General features: G+C 59.0%; 1 protein-coding gene across 1 annotated transcript; it reads left to right on the top strand.

The window, feature by feature from the left end:
- The first annotated feature begins 1,001 nt into the window (after nucleotides 1–1,001).
- CPZ (carboxypeptidase Z) lies at nucleotides 1,002–21,861 on the top strand. The gene is made up of 11 exons (XM_019711472.2): nucleotides 1,002–1,218; nucleotides 5,458–5,490; nucleotides 6,457–6,831; nucleotides 9,208–9,420; nucleotides 11,595–11,791; nucleotides 12,322–12,483; nucleotides 12,905–13,063; nucleotides 15,721–15,856; nucleotides 17,515–17,654; nucleotides 20,594–20,693; nucleotides 21,370–21,861. The coding sequence occupies exons 1-11, from the start codon at nucleotides 1,140–1,142 to the stop codon at nucleotides 21,735–21,737; spliced, it is 1,962 nt and encodes a 653-aa protein (XP_019567031.2). The 5' UTR covers nucleotides 1,002–1,139; the 3' UTR covers nucleotides 21,738–21,861.
- Nucleotides 21,862–23,897: the final 2,036 nt, after the last annotated feature.

Raw genomic sequence — 23,897 nt, 5'->3', positions numbered from 1 at the left:
GACACTGCTGGCCTGTGGACCCTGGTCGCTGGCTAACATTGTCCCCAGGGCTCAGGGCCTGAGCATAGAGGTGCACACTGGCTGGACTGCAGCTGTGGGGCGGTGAGAAGCGGCTGGCAGGCAGATGTGTGCACATCTGGATGGTAGGTCAGCACCTGCCCAGCTCCATGGAGGAAAAGGTTTCAAAGGTTTTGGCTGAACCCCAAAGCAGTCCTGGCTCTGGGGGGAGGAGAGAGGGGCTCTGGGCAGACGTGAGCTGGGGTCTACTTTTCCCTCACCTTGGGGCCAGGCATCCTGGGCCTCCCTCCTCCCAGCCCCTGCCCCCCCACCCCCACCTCCTGCCCAGATGGCTCCCGGTGCCCCAGGCATGGGCGCAGGGGGGGGAGGTATGTGGGAGGGGGCCCTCTCACTCCCTGGGGTGTGGACAGGTCACTGTGGAGGCAGGGGTGTCTGCCTGGGGCCTCCCAGGCCCCTCCACATTGCCTTTCCTTACTCATCTGAGGGTGAGGAGGGAGGGAGAAGCAGAGACTCACCCCGGTGAGCCTTGGGCCACCATCTGGACTTGCTATTGCTCTAATGCACTGAGCTGATGACCTGCCACATTTCCCTGACTGCTGGCTGGTGCAAGGCTCCCTGTGGGGAGCAAACCAAGAGGGGACTTCTCGCCATGGTGCACACGGGGGCTCAGATGTGTACCTCGCCCAAGGCCACGGGTGCACCCACACCCCTGCACAGAGTGGGAGGTGGGGGGTGGGGCGCTCCTTCACTCCCCTCATGGGGACCGAGGCGCAGAGCCCGCTGACTTGGCCTGGCTCACGGCCAGCTGGGGTCGCAGCTGGCCCCAGTGCTGTCCAGGAATCGGGATTTTTAGGCAGGATCAGCCGCGGGGGTTTGGAGGTCAGCTCCCAGTCCCCTCAGGTAGGAGGCGGTAAACTGAGACCTCGGGGCCCACCCCTGGGGGCGGGACAATCCGCGGAAGGGCAGCCGGTCTGTCCTCCCCGCCTGCTCCCTGCGCGGTTCTGGCGCCGCCGCGCTGTAACCCGACTCCGCTTGTGGGGGGCGGGCGCCCGAGTGCGCTGCGCCCCAGCCCCGCGGCCCGAGTGCCACATCACTGCGCCGCCCGCAGCCCGCCGCCCACTATGCTGCTGCTGCTCCTCGCCGCGCTGGCCGCCGCTGCTGCCGCCTGGCCCGGGTGCCAGCCCGCCTGGGGCCCTGCGGGTAAGGCCGGGTCGCCCGTGCCCTGAGGGAGTTGGGGAGCGCCAGGGTTCCGGGATGTTTACCCCCGTGTGACCCAAGGTCCGAGAGAACGTCCCCGAGTGGGCGCCCTGTGACCTTGGATTGGTGGTCTGCCCAGGAGAGGGCAACAGGCTCTCGGAGCACGTCGAGGCTGGGACCTTAGGGCAGAGCGCACAGGCAGCTGAGGACAGTGGAGGGACCCTGTGCCCAGACGCGGCAGTTCTTCTCTGGTCAGGGCACAGTGTGTGGCCATCCTACAGGTGGGGTCCGAGGGAGCAGGTGCCAGGGCTTTGCATGGGGAGAGGCCATCCGAGGTCCCTGGTCCTTCCAGGAAGTGGGTGGCCTCTGGGCTGTAGCAAACTCTTGACCCCTCCCTCCCAACTCAGCTGTGATGTGAACAACGTCTCCGGAAGTGGGCGCAGAGGGCTTGGGAGGGGGTGCGGTCCCCAGAGAGGAGCTCCTGGATGGCTCTGGGACAGGGAGATGGGTGGGACCCAAGGAGCTTCCAGGGGTGTGCCCTGCCTGTGTGATCTCACCTGAGAGTGTCAGGTGTGTGGCAGTTGCCAGGGGTTGGGGTCCTGGCCCACCTCCCCTCCTGGAGTGGGCTTGTTTCCCTTCATATTTAAAGGTGGGCTTGGACCTAGTCTTCAGGGTCCTTATCAGCAACAGACATCTGTGCCCCTGGAGGGCGGGGGTCCCTTTGGGCAAAGAGTCTGGGGGTGTCAGATTCAGAACCTCTCCAGTGCCTGGGCTGGTGGATACCTGAGAACTTGCCACGCAGGCCAAGTGGATGTGCCGCGAGCAGCAGGTCCCCTCTGAAGTGCGATGTGGGCCTTTCCTTTTCTTCTCTCAGCCTGGACTTTCCCTTCCCTCTGGCTCTCCCCCTCCCCTCCTTTCTGCAGAAAAGCCCGGGCCAGGCAGGGTGTGTGTGTGCACACCGGTGTGCATGCAGGACGTGGATGGAACTTGCACAGAGTCATGGAGAGACCCTCCCTTGGACAAGTTCTGAGACCCTAGGAACCGTCTGGAATCATAGGCCTTTCCTCCAGGAAGTTTTCTCTGACCCACCTTCCCAGGGAGAAGTGCAGCCCCCTCCTCTGGACATGGGCAGCACAGGCCACCCATCCTCACCTCCCTCACTGGCTTTAGTCTCTGCTTCTAGAATGACTCCTTCCTCCAGACCCATCTTCCTTCCTTATGAGTGAGCTGCATGGAAACCCTTTTCCTGACCCCTGACGGGCTGGGCAGTTGGAGTCCAGGCTGCTAAATCCAAGGACTGTAGCCTGTCCCCATCTCACATGCCAGGGGCTCAGAGCCAGACTGGACCCTTCTGTCCCCTCTGTCTGGCCTGGTGGAGGTCTCTGGGTTTTTATGGGGAGCCTGGGGTCTGAGGTGACTTTCGTGTCCCTAGGGGCCAGGTGGGTCTGGGTTCAAATTCAGACTCCTATGCTGTGTGGCCGTGGGCAGATGGCGTGACTTCTCTGACCTCATTCAGTTTTCTCATCTATCATAAGTGACCCTGGCCAGAATGAACAACCAAGTCTGGTCTTTGAGACAGCCAGCCATAGGACAGTCTCCATGTCTGTTGAAGACATGCTGCCACCTTGTGGTGGAGAGGTGTAACGGTCACGTGTGGGCTGCTCAAACAGCCTTTGGACTCGGGACTTCCACTAGAAAGATGCCGGGGCCATGTATATAATTTTACATTTTCTCATAGCCACACTGAAGAGGTAATAAGAAACAAGTGAAGTTAACTTTAGTAACAAAATTTATTTAACCCAATATGTCCAAAATATTGGTGCAGGATTTTCCCCTCAATATAAAAATTATTAACTCTTTGTTTAGTGCTAAGTCTGAAATGTGGTTGTTTACACCTACAGCGTGTGTTGGTTTGGAGCATTTCATGTGCTCAATAGGGCTGGTAATCATCATACTGGATGGTGTGGCCAGAACAGCCGATTGCTCTCCTGTCCCCACCTCCAGCCCCTGGGCACACGCTGGGCCTTGCCTATTGTCATGGGTTGAATTGTGTCCCCCAAAATATGTTGAAGTCATGATCCCCAGTACCTGTGACTGTGACTTTATTGGGAAACAGCAACTGGGGGGGATGTGGCCACAAGCCAAGGATTGCTGGGAGCCCAGGAGCTGGAGAAGCAGGAGGGACCCCCGCCCCAGAGCCTTCAGAGGGGCGCGTCCCTGCCAGCACCCTGATTTCAGGTCCTGGCTCCAGAGCTGGGACAGAATCAATGTCTGTGTACCAATGTGTGGGGGCTTTCTTACGGGAGCCCCAGGAAACGAATCCGCCTGTCTCTCTGTCTTGCCCCTGGTGGCATCTGTGAAGCGCTGGTGACCAAGCCAGCAGATGCTGCCCCCTTTCCACCCCACTGAGCCCTGAGGGTCACATGGGTCACCCTTTATAGCCCAATGGCCCAGGTCCCGCTCACCAACCTCATCAGATCCTCCATCAACAGGGGGCGCTGCTGTCATCCCTGTTCTGCAGGTGAGGAAACCAGGCGCAGGGAGGCCTCATTTTCCCACCTGTGAATGTGGAGACTTGGAGCCATGTGACACCAGGAGGGATCTGCCCACTGCCACCGTCTGTTGCGTTAGGGCCGCTGCCCTGATGCCCAGGCACTTTAGGGAAATTATCCTCTTGTCTGTTGTTTTGCCCGACTGGTGCCAGCAGTTGGGACAGCCCGCAGTCCTTGGCGCATTGCCTTTGGGGTTTATAAAACAGTAGCAGTAATGACACGCGCTGTTCCTTATGGGACATCCACCCCGAGCCGGGCACTAAATGTGAGTCGTCTCAGAGAACCTTTACATTATTCCCACAAAGTGATTATAATGAACCCCAGATGAAATGGGGAAATGGAGGCACAGAGAATGATTCCAGGGTCTCCCTGCTGTGACGGGCGCGGCTGGACAGAGGGCTGTGGGATCTGCTCTGCGCATCTTGTCTGCCCTCTGCTGACCCCAGGGCTCACACAGTGTTCTCTCATCACATTATTTGGACAAGGAGGGAGGGGGTCCCAGGGCGGCAGGCGTGCTCCCACAGACAGTCTGCACTGTTCCATCCATGTATTTGTGTGGATCGTTTTGTCACCTGGTCACCAGTGATGAGGGCAGACACCGGAGTTATTGTACCAGTGCCTTGTGGCGAGAGGGTGCCTGGAAAGCCTTCCCCCCCCCCCCCCCCCCCGCGAGAGCTTTGGGAGTTGTCCCGCCCCCTGCGTCTCCCCCATGAGGGACTCATGTGTGCTCAGGCAGGTTTCCGTGACCCCCAGATCTTACGTTGAAATCCTAAAGCAGCTCCCACCCTTCCCGGACTTGGGATTCGGGCCTGGGTGAGGTTACAGATTAGAACACGATCCTCCCTCCCACGCCTCCTTATCTCTGCCCTCCCCCCGCCCACACACATACACCCACTTCTCATTTCCTGTGTCTGCTGTTCCCACCTCCAGCCTGCCCTTCCCCTCCCAGGAGTCCTGCACCGGTGGCCGTTCCAGCTGAGCTTACATCTGGCGCCGACCTCTGTCTCTTGGAGTCTGTTCTTCCCTCTTGGTGCTTGCAGACTGGCTTCTGATAGGGCCTTGCAGGTGGCATTGGTCCGAGTTGGTGTCACTGTGGACACCCAGGGGTCTCGCTCTTGGGTTCACGTGTCTGGGCCTCCAGGAGGGCCCTTGATCCCCACAGTTTCAAGGGAAGTTTTGTGTGTTCTCTGCGAAGAGGGTCCCCAACTCGGGAAACAGAGGAATACCACACTTGCAGAGTGTTCTGGAGGGCAGGGAGCTGGTGCCCCGTGACTCAGGGGGGACTTCAAATAATGTGGGGTCAGAGGCAGTGGTGGGGTGCAGCCCCAGTACAGGCTCCGAGGGCTGCTTGTTAAATGTTTGGGCACGCTCTGAGAACTAGTCGCTCAACGCTGGAGGCTGGAACTTGGCCGTGGTGGGAGCGTGTGCAGCAAGGCAGTCAGCCCCGGGCTTCGGAGAGCCCACACCACTCTCTGGCTGTCTTGTCTTCGGCAAGTCCTGTGACCTTGGTGAGACCCAGTCCCCTTACCTGTGCAGTGAGGGAGAATGGCCACATGGACATCAGAGGGTTGCCATGAAGTGCAGGGCCAGCAGGGGGCTGGTGCCCGGCGGGCATCGGGGAGTGGGAGGCACCGTCAGATGGAGCGGCCACGTTTCGTGCACCCTGACAGTGCTGGCTTTCTCTTTCCAGGTGGCTGCCACAGGCCGTCAGCCTCAGACAGTGGTACGTACGTGGATGCCCTCGTTTTTTGTTTATAGGAGTTATGCACACCTTCCACGCCATCAGCACATTCGAGCTGAGCCCCTGAAGTGCACTTAGTAACGTGGCCCATTACCCAAACCCACGCTGCTTGTTAAGCAGCTGGAAATGAGACAGAACGAAAAAGGAAGGACCTTCCCTCAGCAGCATGGGCCTCCAGCCCGGCTGGCTCCAGCCCCTGCAGGGGCGTCCCTTCCCTTCCTCCCGGCTGCTCGGCTGCCCCATCGCGGCCCGGAGATGGGCTCTAGGCACAGCGGTCCGAACTTGAAGAACACACAGGCCGCATTCACTCTTCACCCTCTGCACCCCTAGTCTCAGCCCTGTGTCCAGCACTTGCTGAGTCTCGGGCTGGGACAAGCCCCTCCCCCTCTGGGCCCTGGTGTCCTCCTTTGTAAACCCAGGAAGGCAGTGCTGGTCTCATGCATGGTTTTGAACATTATGTGGGAGCTGATCTATCTGAAGGGCTCAGAAACAGACATTTCTGCAAGTCTCTTCCTGCCAGACTTGGGCATCTGGTATATTCTAAATGGAGAGACTAGATTTGCTTTTCTTTAAAGAAAGGAGGAAATACTTTCCCAATACACAAGTCAGTGACGTGCCCTACGGTGAAAACTCTCAGTCAGGCTGGCTCTCCTGTTCCCATTTCACAGATGTGGGAGCTGAGACCCAGTGGCCGGGCCGGCTCACCCACTGGCGAGCATTGAAGGCCAGTCCCGGTCAGAAGCCCTCTCTGGTCCTTCCCCCAGCTCCTGCTTCCTCCAAAGTCGCCCTTGTCCTGGGCCTCTCCCTACCCAGACAGTGGGGGCCCCTCTCTCCAGGCCCTGACCCCGGTGGGTCTGCCTGCGAGGACCAGGCCCTCAGTATGCATCAGACAGATGACCGTGTGGGTCCTCGTGGGAGGGAGTGACCGGCTGCCCCCGCCTCCCCCAGCCACATGCGAGGACCTGCAGCTCAGGACATGCAGTGACGCCGCCTACAACCGGACGGCGTTCCCCACGGCCTTGGAGCACCGGTCCCGGGAGGCGGTGGAGTCCAGCTCCGAGTACATCCTGCTGAGTGTCCTGCACCACCTCCTGGAAGGCCAGTGCAACCCCGACCTGCGGCTGCTGGGCTGCGCCGTGGTAGCCCCGCGCTGCGAGGGCGGCCGTGTGCACAGGCCCTGCCAACACGTTTGCGAGGCCCTGCAGGAGGCCTGCCAGCCGGCCTTCGACGCCATCGACATGGCCTGGCCCTACTTCCTCGACTGCGGCCGCTACTTTGGGAGCGAGGAGGAAGGCTGCTACGATCCCCTGGAGAAGCTGCGAGGTAAGTGGGGGCTCTGGGGTGCAGTGGTGTGGAGCAGTCAGGTGACCCAAAGGAGTAGGAAAGTGCCTCCACCAGGGCGCCGGCGAGGAGACCGCATGCAGGCGCCAAGCTGGGACTGCAGACAGCGTAAGAGCATGACTGCCCCGGGGGCCGGGGCCTTGGCTGCAGCCCCCTCCAGAAAACTGCTATGCATGGCTGCTGTCCACGGGCTGTGCCTCCGTCTGCTATAGGGAGGGCATGGCCCCCAAGAGGGCTGCCAGGCAGAGCCTGCGATTGCCAATGGCCAGCCCTGAAAGACCACACATAGGCTACTGGCTGGTAGCCAGACCCCTCAAAGTAGGGTCCGTGGGCCTCATGGGCTCAAGGCAGCCGCAAAGGGGGCTACAGACGTACGGGCTTTGGTTCTTCGTGGACAAACCAGCGGAGGGGCAGTGGGCAGCCCTGGGTGGTGGTGAGCCACTCGTCTCGGGAGGTGTGCAAGAGGTCCTGGAGGGCTGGCTGCTCAGCAGTGGGCTGGGGATGGAGTGGAGCCAGGGAAAGCCCTACAGCGGCTGCTGTGCTCCCTGCTGGGTGAGAAGGAAAGGCTCTGCGAGGGCCGCAGCACCACCCGCGGCAGCCTGCCTAGGAGCTTTCTGCTGCAATGAGCGTTCTTCCTGTGTCGTCCCAGACAGCTGCCACAAGTGACACGTGGGCACTGGCTGCTTGGAGCCTGACCAAGGACCTCAGTGTTATTTTATTTGATTTTAATGAATTTAAGCTTAAATGTGCACGTGTGACACTGGACAATGCAGGACAACGTCTGCTTCCGGCCTTTCTTGTACTCATATCATGAAACTAAGGGAGAGGTTCACAGGCTCTGCTGCCGAGTGCCACACATGTGGCTCTCATTTCAACCCCACAACTACCCTGAATATTAGTCACCATTGTACAGATGACAGAGTGGAGACTCGGAAGGCAAATGGCAGCAGGGTCATCAGCTGCAGCCTGGCAGAGCCGGTGTGAACAGGCTGACGGACACATTGATCTGTCCACTCCCCAAACAGCTAGTGAGCACCTGCTGCGTACATGGCTCGGGCTGCGACGTGGAGGGTGGCAGGGGAGGACACACAGCTGCGTCTGTGCTGGCGGTTCTGCCACTCGCTGGCTGTGTGTGTGTGTGTGTGTGTGTGTGTGAGTGGGGGGGTGGAGGGGTGTGCCTCAGGGCGAATCGTGGAGCTGACTCAGGTGGGCCCCGTCTTCTCAGCGCTGTGTGGGGCAGGGCGTCCGTGGCAGCACTCTGCAGGCGGATAGGAGCCCTCTGCAGGGGCAGAGGCAGGAAGCGGGCAGGGCTGGGGCAGGGATGCAGATGGAGGAATCCGGACTCTGCCTGCCCTGGGAAAGCCTGTGGACTTGGCTTGAAAGAGGTTATTTTGGGCAACTCCGCCACCAAATTGCCGGTTCTGTCTGCTTTCTATCTCCTCAAAAACCAATTTTAGCAGAAGCAAAACCACAGGGTGAGTAAGACACTTAGGGAAAAGCATTAACTGCTAGGGTTCCTCCAGGAGCAGCCTGCAGGAACCTGCATGGGTCAATGCAGAGGGCAGGGGGCGGTGAGGTGGGCGGGGAGTGACCAGGACCGTCCACCCAGAGCTTATGCTCCAGTGAGGGGGGTGGGAGAGCCAGCTGGCTGTGGGCTGTGCTGGAAAACATCTGTTCCCCACACCTGGAAGCCCATGAGTTTCTCCTAAGGAACCTTTTTTAAGTGGGTGAGGCTGCCCTCCCTACCCACTTCCCTTCCCCCCTCCCCGGACACACTTACTGTCCTGTTGGCGACAGCCCCAAACAGCTGATGTCCCCGGGCAGTGGAACGGTAGACTGTGGGAGCCTTTCGGAGCTGCTAGTGGCTGTCTCAGGGGTCTTGGGACCGTTTCCTGAGTGTACAAGGCAGATAGGGACCCATGTGCCACAGGAAACGTCAGGAGGCCACACGACAAACAGCGCTGTTCTCTGGGTTGTGGGGTCTGTAGGTCTCTCTCGTCCTTCCTAGTCTGCTGTTCTGCATTTTATAAAATTTCCAAGTACTCTTACCTGAATAACATTAGAAACTATGTTGCTTTGTACCTCTGTTGGGTGCCCTTATTAGCTGTTGATATTAAGTATTATAGAGGAAACTTTACTTTAAAACATAAACACAGATAGCCGGGGAGCCATCCCAGGGAAACACGTGGGTCCCGCCCCCCAAGTGGCCTCAGTGCAGTGGGGATGGGGGTGTGAGGGCCGATGAGCGGTCAGGGTCCCAGGCAGCGGCAGGGGAAGCAGGCGTGGGCAGACAGAGCAGCCCGTGGGTGGGCGGCAGGCGGTCAGAGGCCGACCCCAGCGTCCCCATTCTTCCCCCAGGAGGCCTGGACGTGGAGGAGGCACTGCCCTCAGGCGTGCCTCCCACCTTCATTCACTTCACTCACCACTCCTACGCCCAGATGGTGCGTGTGCTGAGGCGGACGGCCGCCCGCTGCTCCCACATTGCCAAGACCTACAGCATCGGGCGCAGCTTCGATGGCAAGGAGCTGCTGGTCATCGAGTTCTCGGGCCGCCCTGGCCAGCATGAGCTGAGTAAGCCACTGTCACTGTCCTACTGAGAGGCCTCTGGGAAAGGGCTCTGCACCTGCTTGGCCGTGGGGTGCATAAGCCAGGGTCCACGATCCTCATCAAAGACCCTGATGTTTGGGGGGCAGGGCGTGGACAGAGGCCTGGAGCTCTGCTTGGTGCGTGGCGGTGCACGGCCACAACCACAGACCATGTGGGAGCACTGAGAGGGAGGGGACACGGTCCCGGGAACGAGGACTGCACCAGTCAGGGAGGAGTGAAGCGAGGGCTGAATGATGGCTGTCGGACCCTGTGCATCTATAGGGAAAACATAGTCGCTTGTGCATTTTGTTGTTTTGCAACCTTGCCCTGGCAGCCGGACCCCAGCCAGGTCCGTCCGGTGCCCAGTCCCGGCCCTTTAAGCTGCTTGGTGAAGGTGGTATCACAGAGTTGTGAATAAAATTATTTTTCCACTGTAAAACTCATGTCCAGTGTAACTCGTATCAGGCTTAGTGGCCCTGTTTTGAGATGAGGGAGAGCCGCATGGAAAATGCCAGATTTTCTTGTCCCTTCAGAGCTGCGTTCTTGCAGAGGAAAGTCAGACTTCACTGCAGTCACAGTTCACTCCCCACCATGAATGAGAAAGGGCCACTCAGGCCAGGAGTGCAGCTGCTGAAAAATATTATTGTGGGCCTGAGTGTCAGACAGGCAGAAGCCGTGTGGGCCCTGGGGCTGGGGTGGGGGCTCTGGCCCCCAAATCCAAGGTTCTAGCAAGGATTCAGCCCCCTGGCTGGCAGCCTGTTTCTTGCCGGGCAAGGTGACCTTGAACTCCCCCACCTCCAGGGCACTGAGAGCGACAGGCACAGGTGCCCTGTGCAGGCCTCGCAGGGGGTCACAGAGGGAGGGGCCAGTCCTTCTTCAGCCTCATCACTCAGCTCGTCTGTCCCTGTGCCCATGTGACTCAGCTGGGATCAACCTAGATGCAGGCCCCGGCCATTCACCCCTCATCCCTATAAGTTAACTGAAATGCACACCTCATCGGGGTCAAGTGACTCTGGTGCCTTTGCTAGGCTGGCCACACGCAGCCCTGTTTTTATCTTAGTGGCTTGGATATTATGAGTCCAAAGCCCTCTCCCCAGCCAGGGGTCAGAGGTCACCCAGCTCCCTCTCAGCCTCCACGGCCCACCCTACCTCCTCCCCTCCACCTTGTGCTGGGCTCTCAGCTGAAGACGGGAGCTCTGCCCTATTAGCATCGGCCTGGAGGTGTCCCCTCTGCATCTGAGGGGTGTCCCCTGTGTGGAGAGTCAAGGCAGGTGACTGTTGTGGAAATCCTCAGGGTCTTTTACACCTTCAAATGCTGTAGGGACACGGGGTTTTGCTCCCACAGATGTAAGTCTTTGGGCTGAGCACAGCCAGGGAGGGAGACACCATTTTCCAGATGAGCAAGGTGAGGCTCAGAGAGGAGAGCTGACTTGCCCAAAGTCACACAGCTAGTAAGGCTGCCAGGCTCCTGGTCTACTCTCCTACACTCCATCCATCCATCCATCCATCCATCCATCCATCCATCCATCCATCCATCCAACCAACCATCCACTATCCACCCATCAATCCATCCATTTATCCATCCATTCACCATCCACCTGTCCACCCACCCATCAATCCATCCATCATCCCTCCATCCATCCATCCATCCACCATCTGCCCATCCATCATTCATTTATCCATCCATCTATTTGCCCACCATCTTCCTACCTTCTTTCTTTCCTTCCTTCCTTCCTTCCTTCCTTCCTTCCTTCCTGCCTTCCTGCCTTCCTGCCTTCCTGCCTTCCTGCCTTCCTGCCTTCCTTCCTTCTTTCCATCCATCCACGGGCCAGCTGCTTTCCCATCTAAGCACCAATGTACACCTTAACTTATTACACAAACATGAAGAGTTGCTACAACGAAATTTGCACAGTCCACTGATACCATATATTATCATTAATTAATATCCTGGATTTGTCACGCTATTAATTATGGCTAAACATGACAAATGAGTGCCACGAAAGTGATGCCCTCCAGGAGACCTCATTAGGCACAGAAATGCTGAGGCTAAAACAAGTACGAACAGGTCCCAGAACATCGGCCACCCCCACTGAGGGGGCGCTGAAGGCTGTGGGGAGCCCGGGGCACTAGATGACCCCCAGGTCACCATGTCCCCCCAGTGGAGCCCGAGGTGAAGCTCATCGGCAACATCCATGGCAACGAGGTGGCGGGACGGGAGATGCTCATCTACCTGGCCCAGTACCTGTGCTCTGAGTACCTGCTGGGCAACCCCCGCATTCAGCGCCTGCTCAATACCACCCGCGTCCACCTGCTGCCCTCCATGAACCCCGATGGCTATGAGGTGGCGGCCGCAGAGGTGAGCGCCGGAGGCCATGTGCGCTGCTGCCTCTGCCGCCCCCACTCACTCACTCGTTCGCTAGCAGTCAGGGAGGGTCTGGGTGCCCCCCATTCTAGGGGACGCGGATGCAGCAGGCATCAACACTGGCATGTCCTGACTGGGCAGGGAGGGGACAGGCGCTGATCACTGATGTGTCACAAAGGTGATACGCGCCGTGGAGCAAAAGGAGTGTGCTAGCTGGAGGTTGGGAGCTCCCTGACCGGCAGGGGTGGGGGACGAGCAGTGTGTGAGGGGTGGGGGGCACTCCAGGCAGGGGGAGCAGGCAGTGCCAGGCCCTGAGGTTGCAGGTCAGCAAGGAGGCTGGCAGGAGGGGCCAGAGAGATGGCAGAGGAGGCCAAGGGCCGACGTGCTCCAAAGTTCATCACACAAAGCCAGAGAGAAACCACTGCCTCTGCCCCCAGCTCTCCGCCAGCCCTGCCGCTGCCCTCTGAAACAATCACAGCAGGTGTGCCCACAGACCCCTGCTTGGGGGTGGCCTGTGTTTTCAGGGTGCTGGCTACAATGGCTGGACAAGTGGAAGGCAGAACGCCCAGAACCTGGACCTGAATCGCAACTTCCCCGACCTGACCTCCGAGTTCTACCGCCTGGCGTCGTCCCGCGGGGCGCGCACCGACCACATCCCCATCCCGCAGCACTATTGGTGGGGTAAGGTAGGAGCCAGGAGCCGCTGCTGCCCACGCCCGCCCCAGGCTGGGCCCCGCCCACAGCTAGGCATCCATCTGGGGGCTCAGCTATTCCGGCCTCAGGTGTGGTGCCTCCCCAAGACAGGAAAGCCTGGCAGTTAAAGCCTTCCCCTCTAGCCTCAGTTTCCTGCCTGTGAAACAGGGATACCTCCTCACTGGGTGTTGGTAGAATTCAGGGAGCATGCATTGGAAACACCAAGAGCCTGGGAGGTGCTCAGGGAATGGATGCCCAGGAAGGCTGCCTGGAGGAAGTGACGTCCCTGCCAGGCAAGAAGAGAACTGCAGGCAGGAGGACTGGCACGTGTGAGAGCCCCGTGGTTGAGTGTTGGCCTGGGGTGGTCAGCGGGGCGTGCCCAGGGCTCAGGACCACCTCCCCCATCCGGAGCAGGTGGCCCCTGAGACGAAGGCAATAATGAAGTGGATGAGGACCACCCCCTTCATGCTCTCAGCCAGTCTGCACGGGGGCGACCTGGTGGTGTCCTATCCCTTTGACCTCTCCCAGGACCCCCACGAGGAGAAGATGTTTTCTCCCACGCCCGATGAGAAGGTGAGAGGTGGGTGCCGTGGTGGGGTGGCTTTGGTGGGTGCAGGGGAAGCGGTGGTGTGGGTGGTGCCCTTGGGCCTGGCCCAGTGTCAGTCCTGCTTTGAGCCCACAGAGTCGCTGAACCATTAAGAGCCTTCCAGACCCAGCCAAAGCCCCCTCCTCCAGGAAGCCTTCCAGCCCAGCTGGAAGCAGCCCCTCCCTCCTCTAGCTACACCCACCTGTCATCAGTGTCCCTGTCTGGGAGCCTCTGGGCGGGGGTCACCCTGGCCGAATGTCCTCCCACCAGGCCACCTGGTGTTTTCTTTCCAAGTGAAGGGTGGGTTCTAGGAAATGCCAGCAGAGGGCAGTGCTGCAGCGCGCATGGCACCCGCCTGGCTGTGGGCTAGTCCATCCTTCCTGTGGGCTTTGGGGTTTGTTAAGGACCTGGCTCCCTGGGAGTTGGAGCGCAGTGGGGTCCGAGTAGGAATTCTGGCCCCCTCATCACCTGGGTCTGGAGGAGGTCCTGCGCCTCTCCAGGCCTCAGTTTCCCTCACTGCTCCTACCAGCAGAGGCTGAGACCTGTGATGATAACAGGACCCTCTGTAGCCCTGTTCTCCCCTGAAGCCCTGACTGGGTCCCTCTCCATGCCCGATACTGGAGCTCACGCAGGCTCTTCTGGGAAGGGGGTGGGAGTGGAGCCCTTTCCATTTTATGGGTGAAAAACAGGCGAGGGAGGGGTGATCAGAGAGGCCCCCCACGCTCACGCCTGCTCTCACTGGCTCCTGCAGCCAGCACAGGCCTAGGGCCTGGAGGGATGCCACGTTCTGTGCCCAGAGCTCAGTAAGTGACCACAGGGATAGCTGGGGCGTCTCCCGGGGGCCTGGCCCTGGTCCCTGGTGCTGGGCCAGGCCTAGAATCCCTGGGCACCAGGCTCAGCAGCTCTGAATCTCACAGGCAGGTATGTGAAGATGTCCCCAGGGAGGGATCCACCTCAGTGAGTCCCACAGAGTCAGAACACAGCGTCTTCCCCACCAGCCATCAATCCCCAATCGATAATCCTCAGCCCCACAGCCAGTAGTGGTCTCTGTGGAAACCAGGGTCCCAGGGGAGGTGCTGGGGGCGGAAGAGCAATGAGGGGCTGGCCAGGGTGTCCCGTCACCCCCTCAAACTGTGGGCAACAGCCAGCACCTCAGGGCAGCGTTCAAGGCCCCCAGGCCGGCCCAGCCCCCTGCTTCTCCTCACCTGTCCCCCCACACCTGCCCCTTCTGCCTGCTCCCCAGGAAACCTGCTCTGAGCTGGGATCCAGCTCAGTGCTGACCGCCAAAGCCAACCCACACCCCAGGGTCACAGGTGGCAGGAGCTGGGACCCCGTGTCTGTGTATGTCTGACTCCTCCTAGCAGCCCCCCGTGCCCCACCTTGTTTCATTTACAGCCGTGGTCACACGTCTCTGGTCTCTGAGTCTTTCCCTCACCCACCTGTGCCGTTCTCTGGGCCGGAGTTGCTCCCCACGTCCTTGCCCTGTGCCCAGCCCCCAGCTTGGGCCTGTTCCCAGCCCGGCCTGCTGCTCATGTGCCCAGGGTTTGGGAGACTGACGGTGACTTTCCCTGCTCTCCTGAGGGCAGTGGGTCAGTGGGACCATAGGAAGGAGGTCCCAGGGCAGAGTGGAGAGAGGCTGGGTGGGGAGGGTGAGAGGTCTGGTCCAACTTCCTTCCCCCCACCCCCAGCTCCCCCAGCCCAGGTCCTGCTTGCACACAGATGGTGGAGGGCCAGAGATGTGGGAACCTGGCAGAGTTCTAGAAGCAGCCCTGTCAGCACCTTCAGGCGGCAGCCCCTTTCTTTGTCCCCTGGCTGAAGGTGGTTGGTACTGCCCATGGCTCCCAGGTGGCAGGGGCTGCTGCCAGGATGGCAGTCCCTGATCTTCCTGCTCTGGTGCCTGAAGGGGTTGTATTTTGGGCGCTTGCTTTACATCTGTGGGACTGAGTTGAAACTGCAGACTTATCCCTAAGAAACTGGGCCCATCTTTCCCCAAACCTCAGGGCCTGGGGTCTGAGTCTCCTCTTCCTCCACTAGGAGAGACCCTCTTTCTAGCTTGGAGCAGCTCCTAGTTACTGACTGACCCCTCCTCTTTGCTTACAGGGGCTCCCCTCCCCAGGGCACACTTCTCCCAGGGCGGAGGGGCCCAGACCAGCCAAATACAGATGTGCTCTCATCCATCTGACCCCTACTTGGGGACCCTCACTGGGGTCAGACCTGCCTGGGACATAGAGATGGCTGAGACCTGCCTGAGAGGGGGACCTGTGTGCCCTGAGTGGGGTGGGGCGCGCTGGCCACACCCACACATGGCCTGCCCCCAGGCTCCGGCCAGCAGCCTGCCTTCTGCCCAGCAGCAGGAAGTACTGTATAAGCCACGCCCTGCAACATCTGTAGGAAAGCCCACATTCTAGCCAGGTGTGCAGGAGCTCAGAGATGCACCAAGTACCCACTGCAAGTGCTCTGAGCTTGGCTGTCCCACGTCGGGGCCTTTGCAAGTGCTGTGCCTTCTGTGTGGAACCGGTCTCTCTCTTATCTGTGCTGCAGGGTCTGTTGTGAGGCCCCTCCCGCAGGAGGCCCCTCCATTGTCCTGAGCTCTGAGGGCCTCTGGTCTTGGCCTGGGGAAACCTCTTTTTGGTCTCCTTTCCAGATGTTCCAGTTGCTGGCCAGGGCCTATGCCGATGTCCACCCCATGATGATGGACAGGTCGGAGAACAGGTGTGGGGGTAACTTCCTGAAGAGGGGCAGCATCATCAATGGGGCCGACTGGTACAGCTTCACTGGAGGTGCGGCCCTGGGTGCTGGGTCGGGGGAGGGCTGAGGGGGGAGGGGGAGGGGAGGACTGGGCAGGGGGAGGGCTGGGGTGGGAGAGGGGAGCAGGTGGGACTTGGTACCTCGTCTAGCAGCTTTTGCTGGTAACTGGATTCTAGAACCTTGGAGAGCAGCAAAGACACATCCTGGTGGGGAAACTTCTGCTGGGGCTGGTGCCTGTGGGGCTTCCGTGGCGTTAGTCCTAGTTTCTGTCCTGTTGAGGGTCATCTGTACTGTGCTGGAAGTACAGGACCTGGGATACCCCGCTGCCATTTCTGTCGCCTGTGTAATGGATACGTCTGTTTCATGATTCCACCTGTGACCAGTTCATTTTTGTCTTTAGGGGTGAGGTAGGGATGCTGGTGGAATACAGGACCTCCAGTTAAATTTGAATTTTAGAGAAATAATGAAGAATTTTGTGGCACTGTATAAGTATGTCCCACGTATTACAGGGGACATATTAACCCTAAAACTTTGTCTTTTGTTCCTCTGAAATTCAACTTGAACGGGGTGACCCGCGGTTTTGTTTGCTAAAGCTGTGCTAGGTGCACACTGGGCACAGAGCAGAGCTGAGCGCACGGGCCCCCTGTGCCTTAAGGGGCTCCCACTGGGCTTGGCCCACACACCCTGGGTTCCGCCTGCCACCCCTGCACGCATGCATGGCACTTGCTATTTGTGTTGTTTGGCAGATGAGGGAATTGGGTTTCGCAGGTCCACACCACAGGTGGCAGAGCTGGGACTCTCATGCAAACCTGTCCTCCCTCCTCCTGCGTTGGCAGAGAGGGCGCCCCTTGGGCTCCTGTTCCAAAGCCAGCTCACTCCTGCTACCCCACCGGGAATGTGCGGTCTTTTCAGGGCAGGGGATGGGAGCAAAGCAGTTTGTCTCCCTCCCCGAACCCAGGCTCGAGGGTTCCCTGACTCCTAGGGGAAAGGGTCTCTCACAGCTACGGAAGGCATGGGGCCAGTGGCCAGGCCAGAAGGGCCAGAGGGATGGAGTATGGCCGCACTGCGGGCTATGAATGTTAAGTCACTAACAGTGGCCGCTGAGTACCGGGGCTCAGAGGACCACCTGACTTCCTAAGGGCACAGGGTCTCCCAGCTGTTCCCAACACAGGGCTGCTCCACCTGCTGATCGGGAAACTCCAAAGGCAGATGGGGAAGAGGCCGGTGGGACGGCCATCAGCCCAACTTGCTTCTAAGCCTCTCTCTACCATTCCACTGGCTGGCTGTCCAGCCTGCTAAGCAGTGTCCTCCCTGGAGATGGAGGTGACAGGACCTTCCTCTCTAGGCTGTTTTCAGGACCGTCCAGATAAAGGACATTATTATCACTGGGGTCCAGGCCAGGGGAGGGCCGGCCGCCTGGACCCCAGGGGGGCGTGTGATGGCCACGGGCTGTTGCCGGCCTCCCTACTGGAAGGGGCTGACCCACTGAGGGGCTGCAGAGGATGGTGGGTGAACCCTCAGGCACCAAACCACCTGGGTTCACAGTAACCTCCGCTCCTTCCCCTGGGGACCTTGAGTGAGAGCTGTAAACACCCCGTGCCCCGTCTTTGGAGTGGGGATAGTGACAACGCCAGCCGCTGGCACCAGCTTCAGTGGCGGAGGCGGACGTGACATGCGCCCCTTGCTGCAGGCATGTCAGACTTCAACTACCTGCACAGCAACTGTTTTGAGATCACGGTGGAGCTGGGCTGTGTCAAGTTCCCGCCGGAGGAGGCGCTCTACACGCTCTGGCAGCACAACAAGGAGCCGCTCTTGACCTTCATGGAGATGGTGAGCCCTGGCGCCTGGGGTAGGGAGGGGCGGCCTCGGGCATGAGGTGGCCCCGCAACCTCGTCGTCTGGGGCCCCGTGCATTTAGTTATATTTCAACTGTTTCTTAGTTGACCACTCATTCATTCATGACTGAAGCCTCTCTGGCCACCGCTCCTCCCACAGGCCGTGCCCTGCGGGGATGCTGGGGTCCCCATGAGGCATACGTCAGGGTCCTGGTTATATCAAGGGTCTCAGGGCCGCCCTGGGGAAGCACCTGATCCAGCCTCGGAGGCCACGGGGCTTCCAGGAAGAGGCAGCACCTGGGCTGTGTCTTGAAAGAGTAGGGAAAGGTGATGGGACAAGGAGAGCTCGGGCAGAGGGAGTGGTGTGAGGGTCCCAGTGGCCGTGGGATTGGGTGGGCACTAGACAGGATGCGGCCTGGTGGTGATGTCTCTAAGCTGCAGGGTATCCCTGCGGTCCAGGGCCTTGGGCACGTCTGCCCCTTGGACTTGCACAGCAGGGCACAGGCTGGTGGGGGAGGGGTGGGGCAGCTGGGCGGAGGGGTAACTGCTGCCATGGGGCTGAGGACACCCAGAAATAGTTGTGTGGGCAGTGAGCTGGAGCCTCAGAGAACGTGTCTGAAATGACGCCTCACTGGACTTAGAGACCCAAGAGACCCAGGGGTTTGGTGACTGAGCAGGGAGTAGATGCCAGCTGTCCCGCCACCTCTCCCAGCCCTGCCCTACACCTCAGTGTCCCCAGCATGGCTCACAGCCGAGGGATGTCATGGGTCCTCAGTACGGCCACGTGCATGAGAGGAATACAGGAAGTGAAAATGAAAGATAACAGTGATTTACAGAAGCCTCTGCTATATTTTATTTCAAGCATTTTCAAGTCACACAAATTGCATTTTGTCAGAATGTCCCAGTACGAAGCAGGCTCTAAGAGAGAAACAGACTTGCCCAGAGGCAATCATGAGGGGGTTGTAAGTGCACAGCACTTTACAGTTGGAACCCCCCAAATATGGCATCAAATCCTGACACTAGTCCTGGGTGGTTGACAGCCTGCTCCATTTTATAGACCAAAGGACAGTTGTGCCTGGAAAGGACAGTGCTGGTCCGGGTCACTAGGCCATGCCCTGGCTCCTGTTCCCGCCTCTCCATGACAATGGCACCTCCATAGGAGGAGACAGAGTGACGAGGCCTGTCCATTGTCACCCAGCGACTGCCCAGAGCTGGAACTCAGATCTGCCTGCCCCAAACCCCACTCCTGTACACGAACCCCCTCCTTTCTAGAAAGATCAGGAACCAACCTCCAGGCAGAGCCTCCCGAGTCGGCAGCTACAGCAACAGGAACAGCAAAGATAATAACTGCATGTCATGAGCGTTTGTGTTCCTCTTTTATGGCTGTGCCAGCGACCTCTTGCTGCATGAGGCAAGTCCTGATTCAATAATGGCTCCAGGCCAGACCCCGCATTCATTCCGTTTTACGGCTGTCTGGTGAAAATGAGTTTTAAGGAGCTTTAAATGGAGCTGGGATCACTCCGAGGATATTGTATGTGAAGTCTCGGGATATGAAGATTTAATAGCGCGCGGCCGGGCACGGCCGCCCCCAGGGCTGACCCCCCAGAAAGCCGGCCGGGCGTTCTGATAAGGATCAGGCCTGTCGTGGCCCATTGAGGCCTTTTTCACGGTGATCCGGACCAGGCCTTGGGGGGTGTCGCCATCTCCCTGAGTCGGGAGCGGGAGGGGGATGTGTGCCATCTCTCCTTCCTGTGGTGGAGCTCCGTGTCCTCAGCCTGAGAGCAAGGACAAAACAAAATCTGGCCGGTGCAAGCTGGCATTAAATGAGGTCCCACTATGTGTCCGGCCTCTGCTCTCAGGTTGGGGGAAGGGCAGTCAGTGACATCACAGTTAGGTCAGGGCTGGGAGGGTGGAAGCCCAGGACTGTGGGACCCCCGAGGAGGCCCCTGATGTGGCGATCATCAGGGAGGGCTTCCTGGAGGAAGAGGACTGCGACGTGCGTCTCATAGTGGGAGAGGTGAGGGGGATGAGGAGGTGTTGGGGCGACACTGGAGGTGGACGTGGCAGCCTCCAGGGAGAGACCGGCCTCACTGGGCTGAGTTTCCCCTTCCCCCCAATCATCCTGGCATTGTTTGCCGTGACCTGTGGACCCAAGCTGTTGGGTGGTTTGGCTTGTCTATTGCTGAGTTTTTAATAAGACATGTGAGTAGGATCAGGCAGTCCTGGGAGGAGCTTTCCTTTGGGAAGTACAGTGTCCGAGTCTAGCCCAGGGATGGGTGCAGAAGCTGCAGGCGTGTGTTCAGGACCAGTTCATAATTAATAAGCCGGAGGCAGGCCCAGTGGCCCAGCCATGGCGCGGTCCGTGCATGGATTACTATTCTCTAGCAGCACCCTGGCAAGCATTGTGACCCCGCTTTACAGATGGGGCGACCATGCTGAGATGCGAGGTAGCTTGCCCAAGGTCAGAGAGGGCATTGGTGCCACGGCCAGGGCTCCACCCCCTGGCCTGTGCCCTCCCCATGGCCCACACTGCCTTTGGGACCCCGACTCAGAACCAACCTGCTCTGGTTATGAAGGTGGGGGTGGGGGACACTCAGGTGTGTTAGAAGGTAGGCATGAAGGGGTTTTCTGCTCAGCGCTCACGGCCCAGGAGATGTTAGCCAGACCCTCAAGCAGTACTGGTGGTCATTTACAAACCTGTAACGGGGTTGATTGCCGGATGGGGGACCCCAGAGATGCTCACCTGCATTTCCCAGATGAGGAAACTGAGACCAAGAGAGGGGAATCACTTACTCAGGATGGCAAGGCACATGGTAGGCTCAGCCACCTGGGGACCCCTGGCTCCGAGGAGAGACATGTGGGGACTGGCTGGGGCAGCCGTCGGGCTCTCTGGAGGGCACGTGCCACATCTGCGCCCTCGTGCTTCGTCCCCCAGGCGCACCGGGGCATCAAAGGAGTGGTGATGGACAAATTTGGCAAGCCGGTCAAAAACGCCCGGATCTCAGTCAAGGGGATCCGTCATGACATCACCACAGGTGAGCTCCTTCCTGGGCCTGTGTCCTGGCTGCCAGTCCCGCAAGCACTCGCTGTGTCCCCACGCTCCTCGAGGTGGCTTCATTCATCCTCTTCAGCCTGTTTGGGAGGGCGGGAACCTGGGGCTGCGTCTCCTCAAGCTGTGTCTCCTGCAGCATCTGGCCCAGGGGACAGTGTGCTCGGCTCTAGTGATGATCAATGTCTACTCCATGTTCATCAAGAAATAACTGTGCTGGGAAGAAGCCTCCTTCTGAAAGATTACAGGAGGGAGTCGCCTCCAGTCCATGTGTGTTCATGTCCCAGAGTTTATATCCCACTGATGAGTTGGTGTGTCCAGTGTGGGCTCTGGCTGCCCTTCCTTGGGGATTTCACAACTGATCTGGAAATGACAATACCTTGTGATGTGGTTACCTGGTCCAGAGGAGAGAGGGATGAAGGATGGGGATCGTCTGTGAAGGCTTCAGAGAGGAGGTGGTGCCTGCACAGGGCTTTGAGGCATGAATAGGAGTTTGATAGAGGGAGGAGATGGGATGGACATTCCAGGCCAGTGCAGAGGCAAGTGTAAATTTGGAGTCTATCTGCCCTCCAGGCTAACACCCACTCTATCTCCCTTTACCCATCGTCTCAAGGTTGACTCTAAGCGAGATCTGAGAATCATTTTATTCTGTTTGTCCACAGCCCCTGATGGGGACTATTGGAGATTACTGCCCCCAGGGTCCCACATCGTCATTGCTCAAGCACCCGGCTACTCCAAGGTCATCAAGAAAGTCACCATCCCTGCCCGGATGAAGAAGGCTGGCCGCGTGGACTTTATTCTCCAGCCTCTGGGCACTGGACCCAAGAGGTTCCTTCAGGGGCCACAGAGAAGCAGTCCTGGGCTCCGAGACACGCCAAGAGGGGCCGGCCCATACAGGGAGCCAGAGGAACCCGGCCAGGAGCCCTTCAGGGCACGGAGGCAACCAGGGGCCGGCAGGAGCAAGCCCTGGTGGTGGTCCTACTTCACGTCACTGAACCAGCACAAGCCACGCTGGCTGCTCAAGTACTAGGTGCCACCGCCCGTGTGTGATACAGGCCCAGCCCACCTCTGGCCCAGCATTCCTGGCTCTTGATTTTGTCTTCCAAAGACATCCCATAAAGCTGTTTCTGTTTAATTAAAGTGTTTTTATTCTCCCCTGTCGTGATGAGAGGCTCTGTGTGGGAGGCGTCTGCTGGGAGATGACTCGAACCCCTGTTCAGTGAGGGCCACCCTGGCCTCACCCACCTGATGGCCCTGGGTCAAAGGCTCCTGCCGTCCTACTAGCGGCCACTAATGGCGCTGCCATTCAAACCCATCTGTGCATGGTCCTTAAAGTGAGAGGAGCCCTCTACTTTACAGCAGGGAAACTGAGGCTGGGTGGGGGCACGTGACATGCCCAGGGCCACCCCTGGAGAGGGTGGTGCAGGGCTGAGCAAGGGGCTGAGACTCTGGGTCCTGCAGCTGGAGAGTGTGTGTCTGGGAATATAGGGAGGAAGGATGCAAAAGAGAAAGGTCACGGCACCTGGCTGGGAGAAGGGGGGTTGGGCAGCAGGGGACCCCCTCAGAGTCAAGGCCTCAAGGTGGGGGAGCATCGCCCAAGGGTCACACTTGGAGGCTCCCGGGCTTCTGTGGGGCTGATTCTTCCCCTTCCTCATCCTTATGAAGCTCTCCTCTCAGGTTCAGGGACACGCCAAGGCCCCAAACTCCCCTCCTGGTTCACCACTCTCATAGGCAGGTCTGTCAGTCCTGGGATCTGTCAGGCAGGGAGTTACGCAGCCTGTCAGAAAATGCTGGCAAAGAAGGTGTACTAGTCAGCTAGGGCTGCGTAACAAGTACCACAGACTGGGAGGCTTAAACTACAGAAATCTGTCGTCTCACAGTTGTGGGGGCTGGAGGTCTGACAGCAAGGTGAGGGCAGGTTGGTTCCTTCTGAGACCTCTTTCCTTGGCCTGAAGGTGGCTGCCTTCTCCCTGTGTCCTCACATGGTCTTCCATTTGTGTGTATCTCCGTCCTAATCTCTTCTTATGAGGACACCAGGCATATTGCATTAGGGCCCATCCTAATAACCTCGTTTTAATTTGATCACTTCTGTAAGACGCGATCACCCCCTGATGCCACAATCACGGCTGCTGGAGGTTAGAGCTTTGGCACATAAACCCAGGGCGATGCAACTCGACCCATAGCAGAAGGACCATGTGCGATGTGGTGGGTTCTCTGCTTGCTCCTTCTGTGCCGTTTGGCCCCTTGCATTCTAGCATCCTGGCCTGGGCTAGGTTTACCCCTCACAGGAATGGGTACCCCGTTTGAGCAGTGCCTGACCCCAGCTGAAGACTGTCCTGAACCCCACCAGCAGCATCAGCATTGTTCCATTGCTTTCGGCCAGCGGTGCATCTCAGGAGGTTTCAGGGCTCAGAGCAGAGCCCAGAGGACCAGGCGCACTTCCTGTGCGGGGGGACGTATGGGAGAAGCCGGGGCACCCTCATTCCAACAGGCTTGTGTCGGTCGGCGATTCACAGTGAGAAGACAGGGCACGTGTGATCTGGAGCGTTTACCAAACATCTCTCCGCTTTCAGAGCCCTGGTACCCTACGTTCACCGTGCGGCCAGTGGCTCTGACGGTCAGCATGTATTTGGCCCCACTGCGTACCAGGCACTGTGCCTTGCCCAGGACACGGGCGTGAGGCTCACGGCTTTGCCTGCATCTGTCACTCACTCACCCAGTGTTCACAGCTGTCTGGAGGAGAGGAGCTAGTGTGGGAGCAGAGACAGCTCAGCCGAGAGCCTGGTTCATGCCAGGAGCTGAGGCCTGGGCCCTGGCGGTGGAGGGGGAAGATTGGGACAAGGAGAGAGATGGTGAGAGAGGCCGTGGCAGTGAGGGGAGGGTGGGGACAGGTGGCTGTCTTCCCCACACCAGCCCTTCCCTGGGGCTCACAGCGCCCATTTCTGTCCAGGGGAGACACTTTGGTGGCTCCTATGTCCTTTTGAAAGAATAGGAGGAGACCTTGGCGACGTCGTTGCCGTCTGGCAGCTACGATGAGCTCAGGTCCTCTCGCTCCGTTTCATTTTCTCAGTCTCCTGGTTCCTACTGTAGGGAATAATATTTAGAAATCAGAACCTGCACTGGGGCTCCTAGAGGGGTGGGATGGGGGTGTGGGGTGAGGGAGAGATGGAGGTGAGGGTGGTGGGCGGGG

The sequence above is a fragment of the Rhinolophus sinicus genome, linkage group LG02, assembly GCF_036562045.2.
Source record: "Rhinolophus sinicus isolate RSC01 linkage group LG02, ASM3656204v1, whole genome shotgun sequence".
Classification (NCBI taxonomy): domain Eukaryota; kingdom Metazoa; phylum Chordata; class Mammalia; order Chiroptera; family Rhinolophidae; genus Rhinolophus; species Rhinolophus sinicus.
The sequence above is the reverse complement of the archived record's forward strand: the minus strand, read 5'-3'. Positions and strand labels throughout refer to the sequence as shown.

Bases quoted from the DNA above. Each gene is read 5' to 3' on its own strand.
- CPZ (XM_019711472.2), top strand. From the start codon at position 1,140: ATGCTGCTGCTGCTCCTCGCCGCGCTGGCCGCCGCTGCTGCCGCCTGG. The intron at 5,491-6,456 runs GTACGTACGTGG...CGCCTCCCCCAG, and splicing joins GCCGTCAGCCTCAGACAGTG to CCACATGCGAGGACCTGCAG. The intron at 6,832-9,207 runs GTAAGTGGGGGC...TTCTTCCCCCAG, and splicing joins TCCCCTGGAGAAGCTGCGAG to GAGGCCTGGACGTGGAGGAG.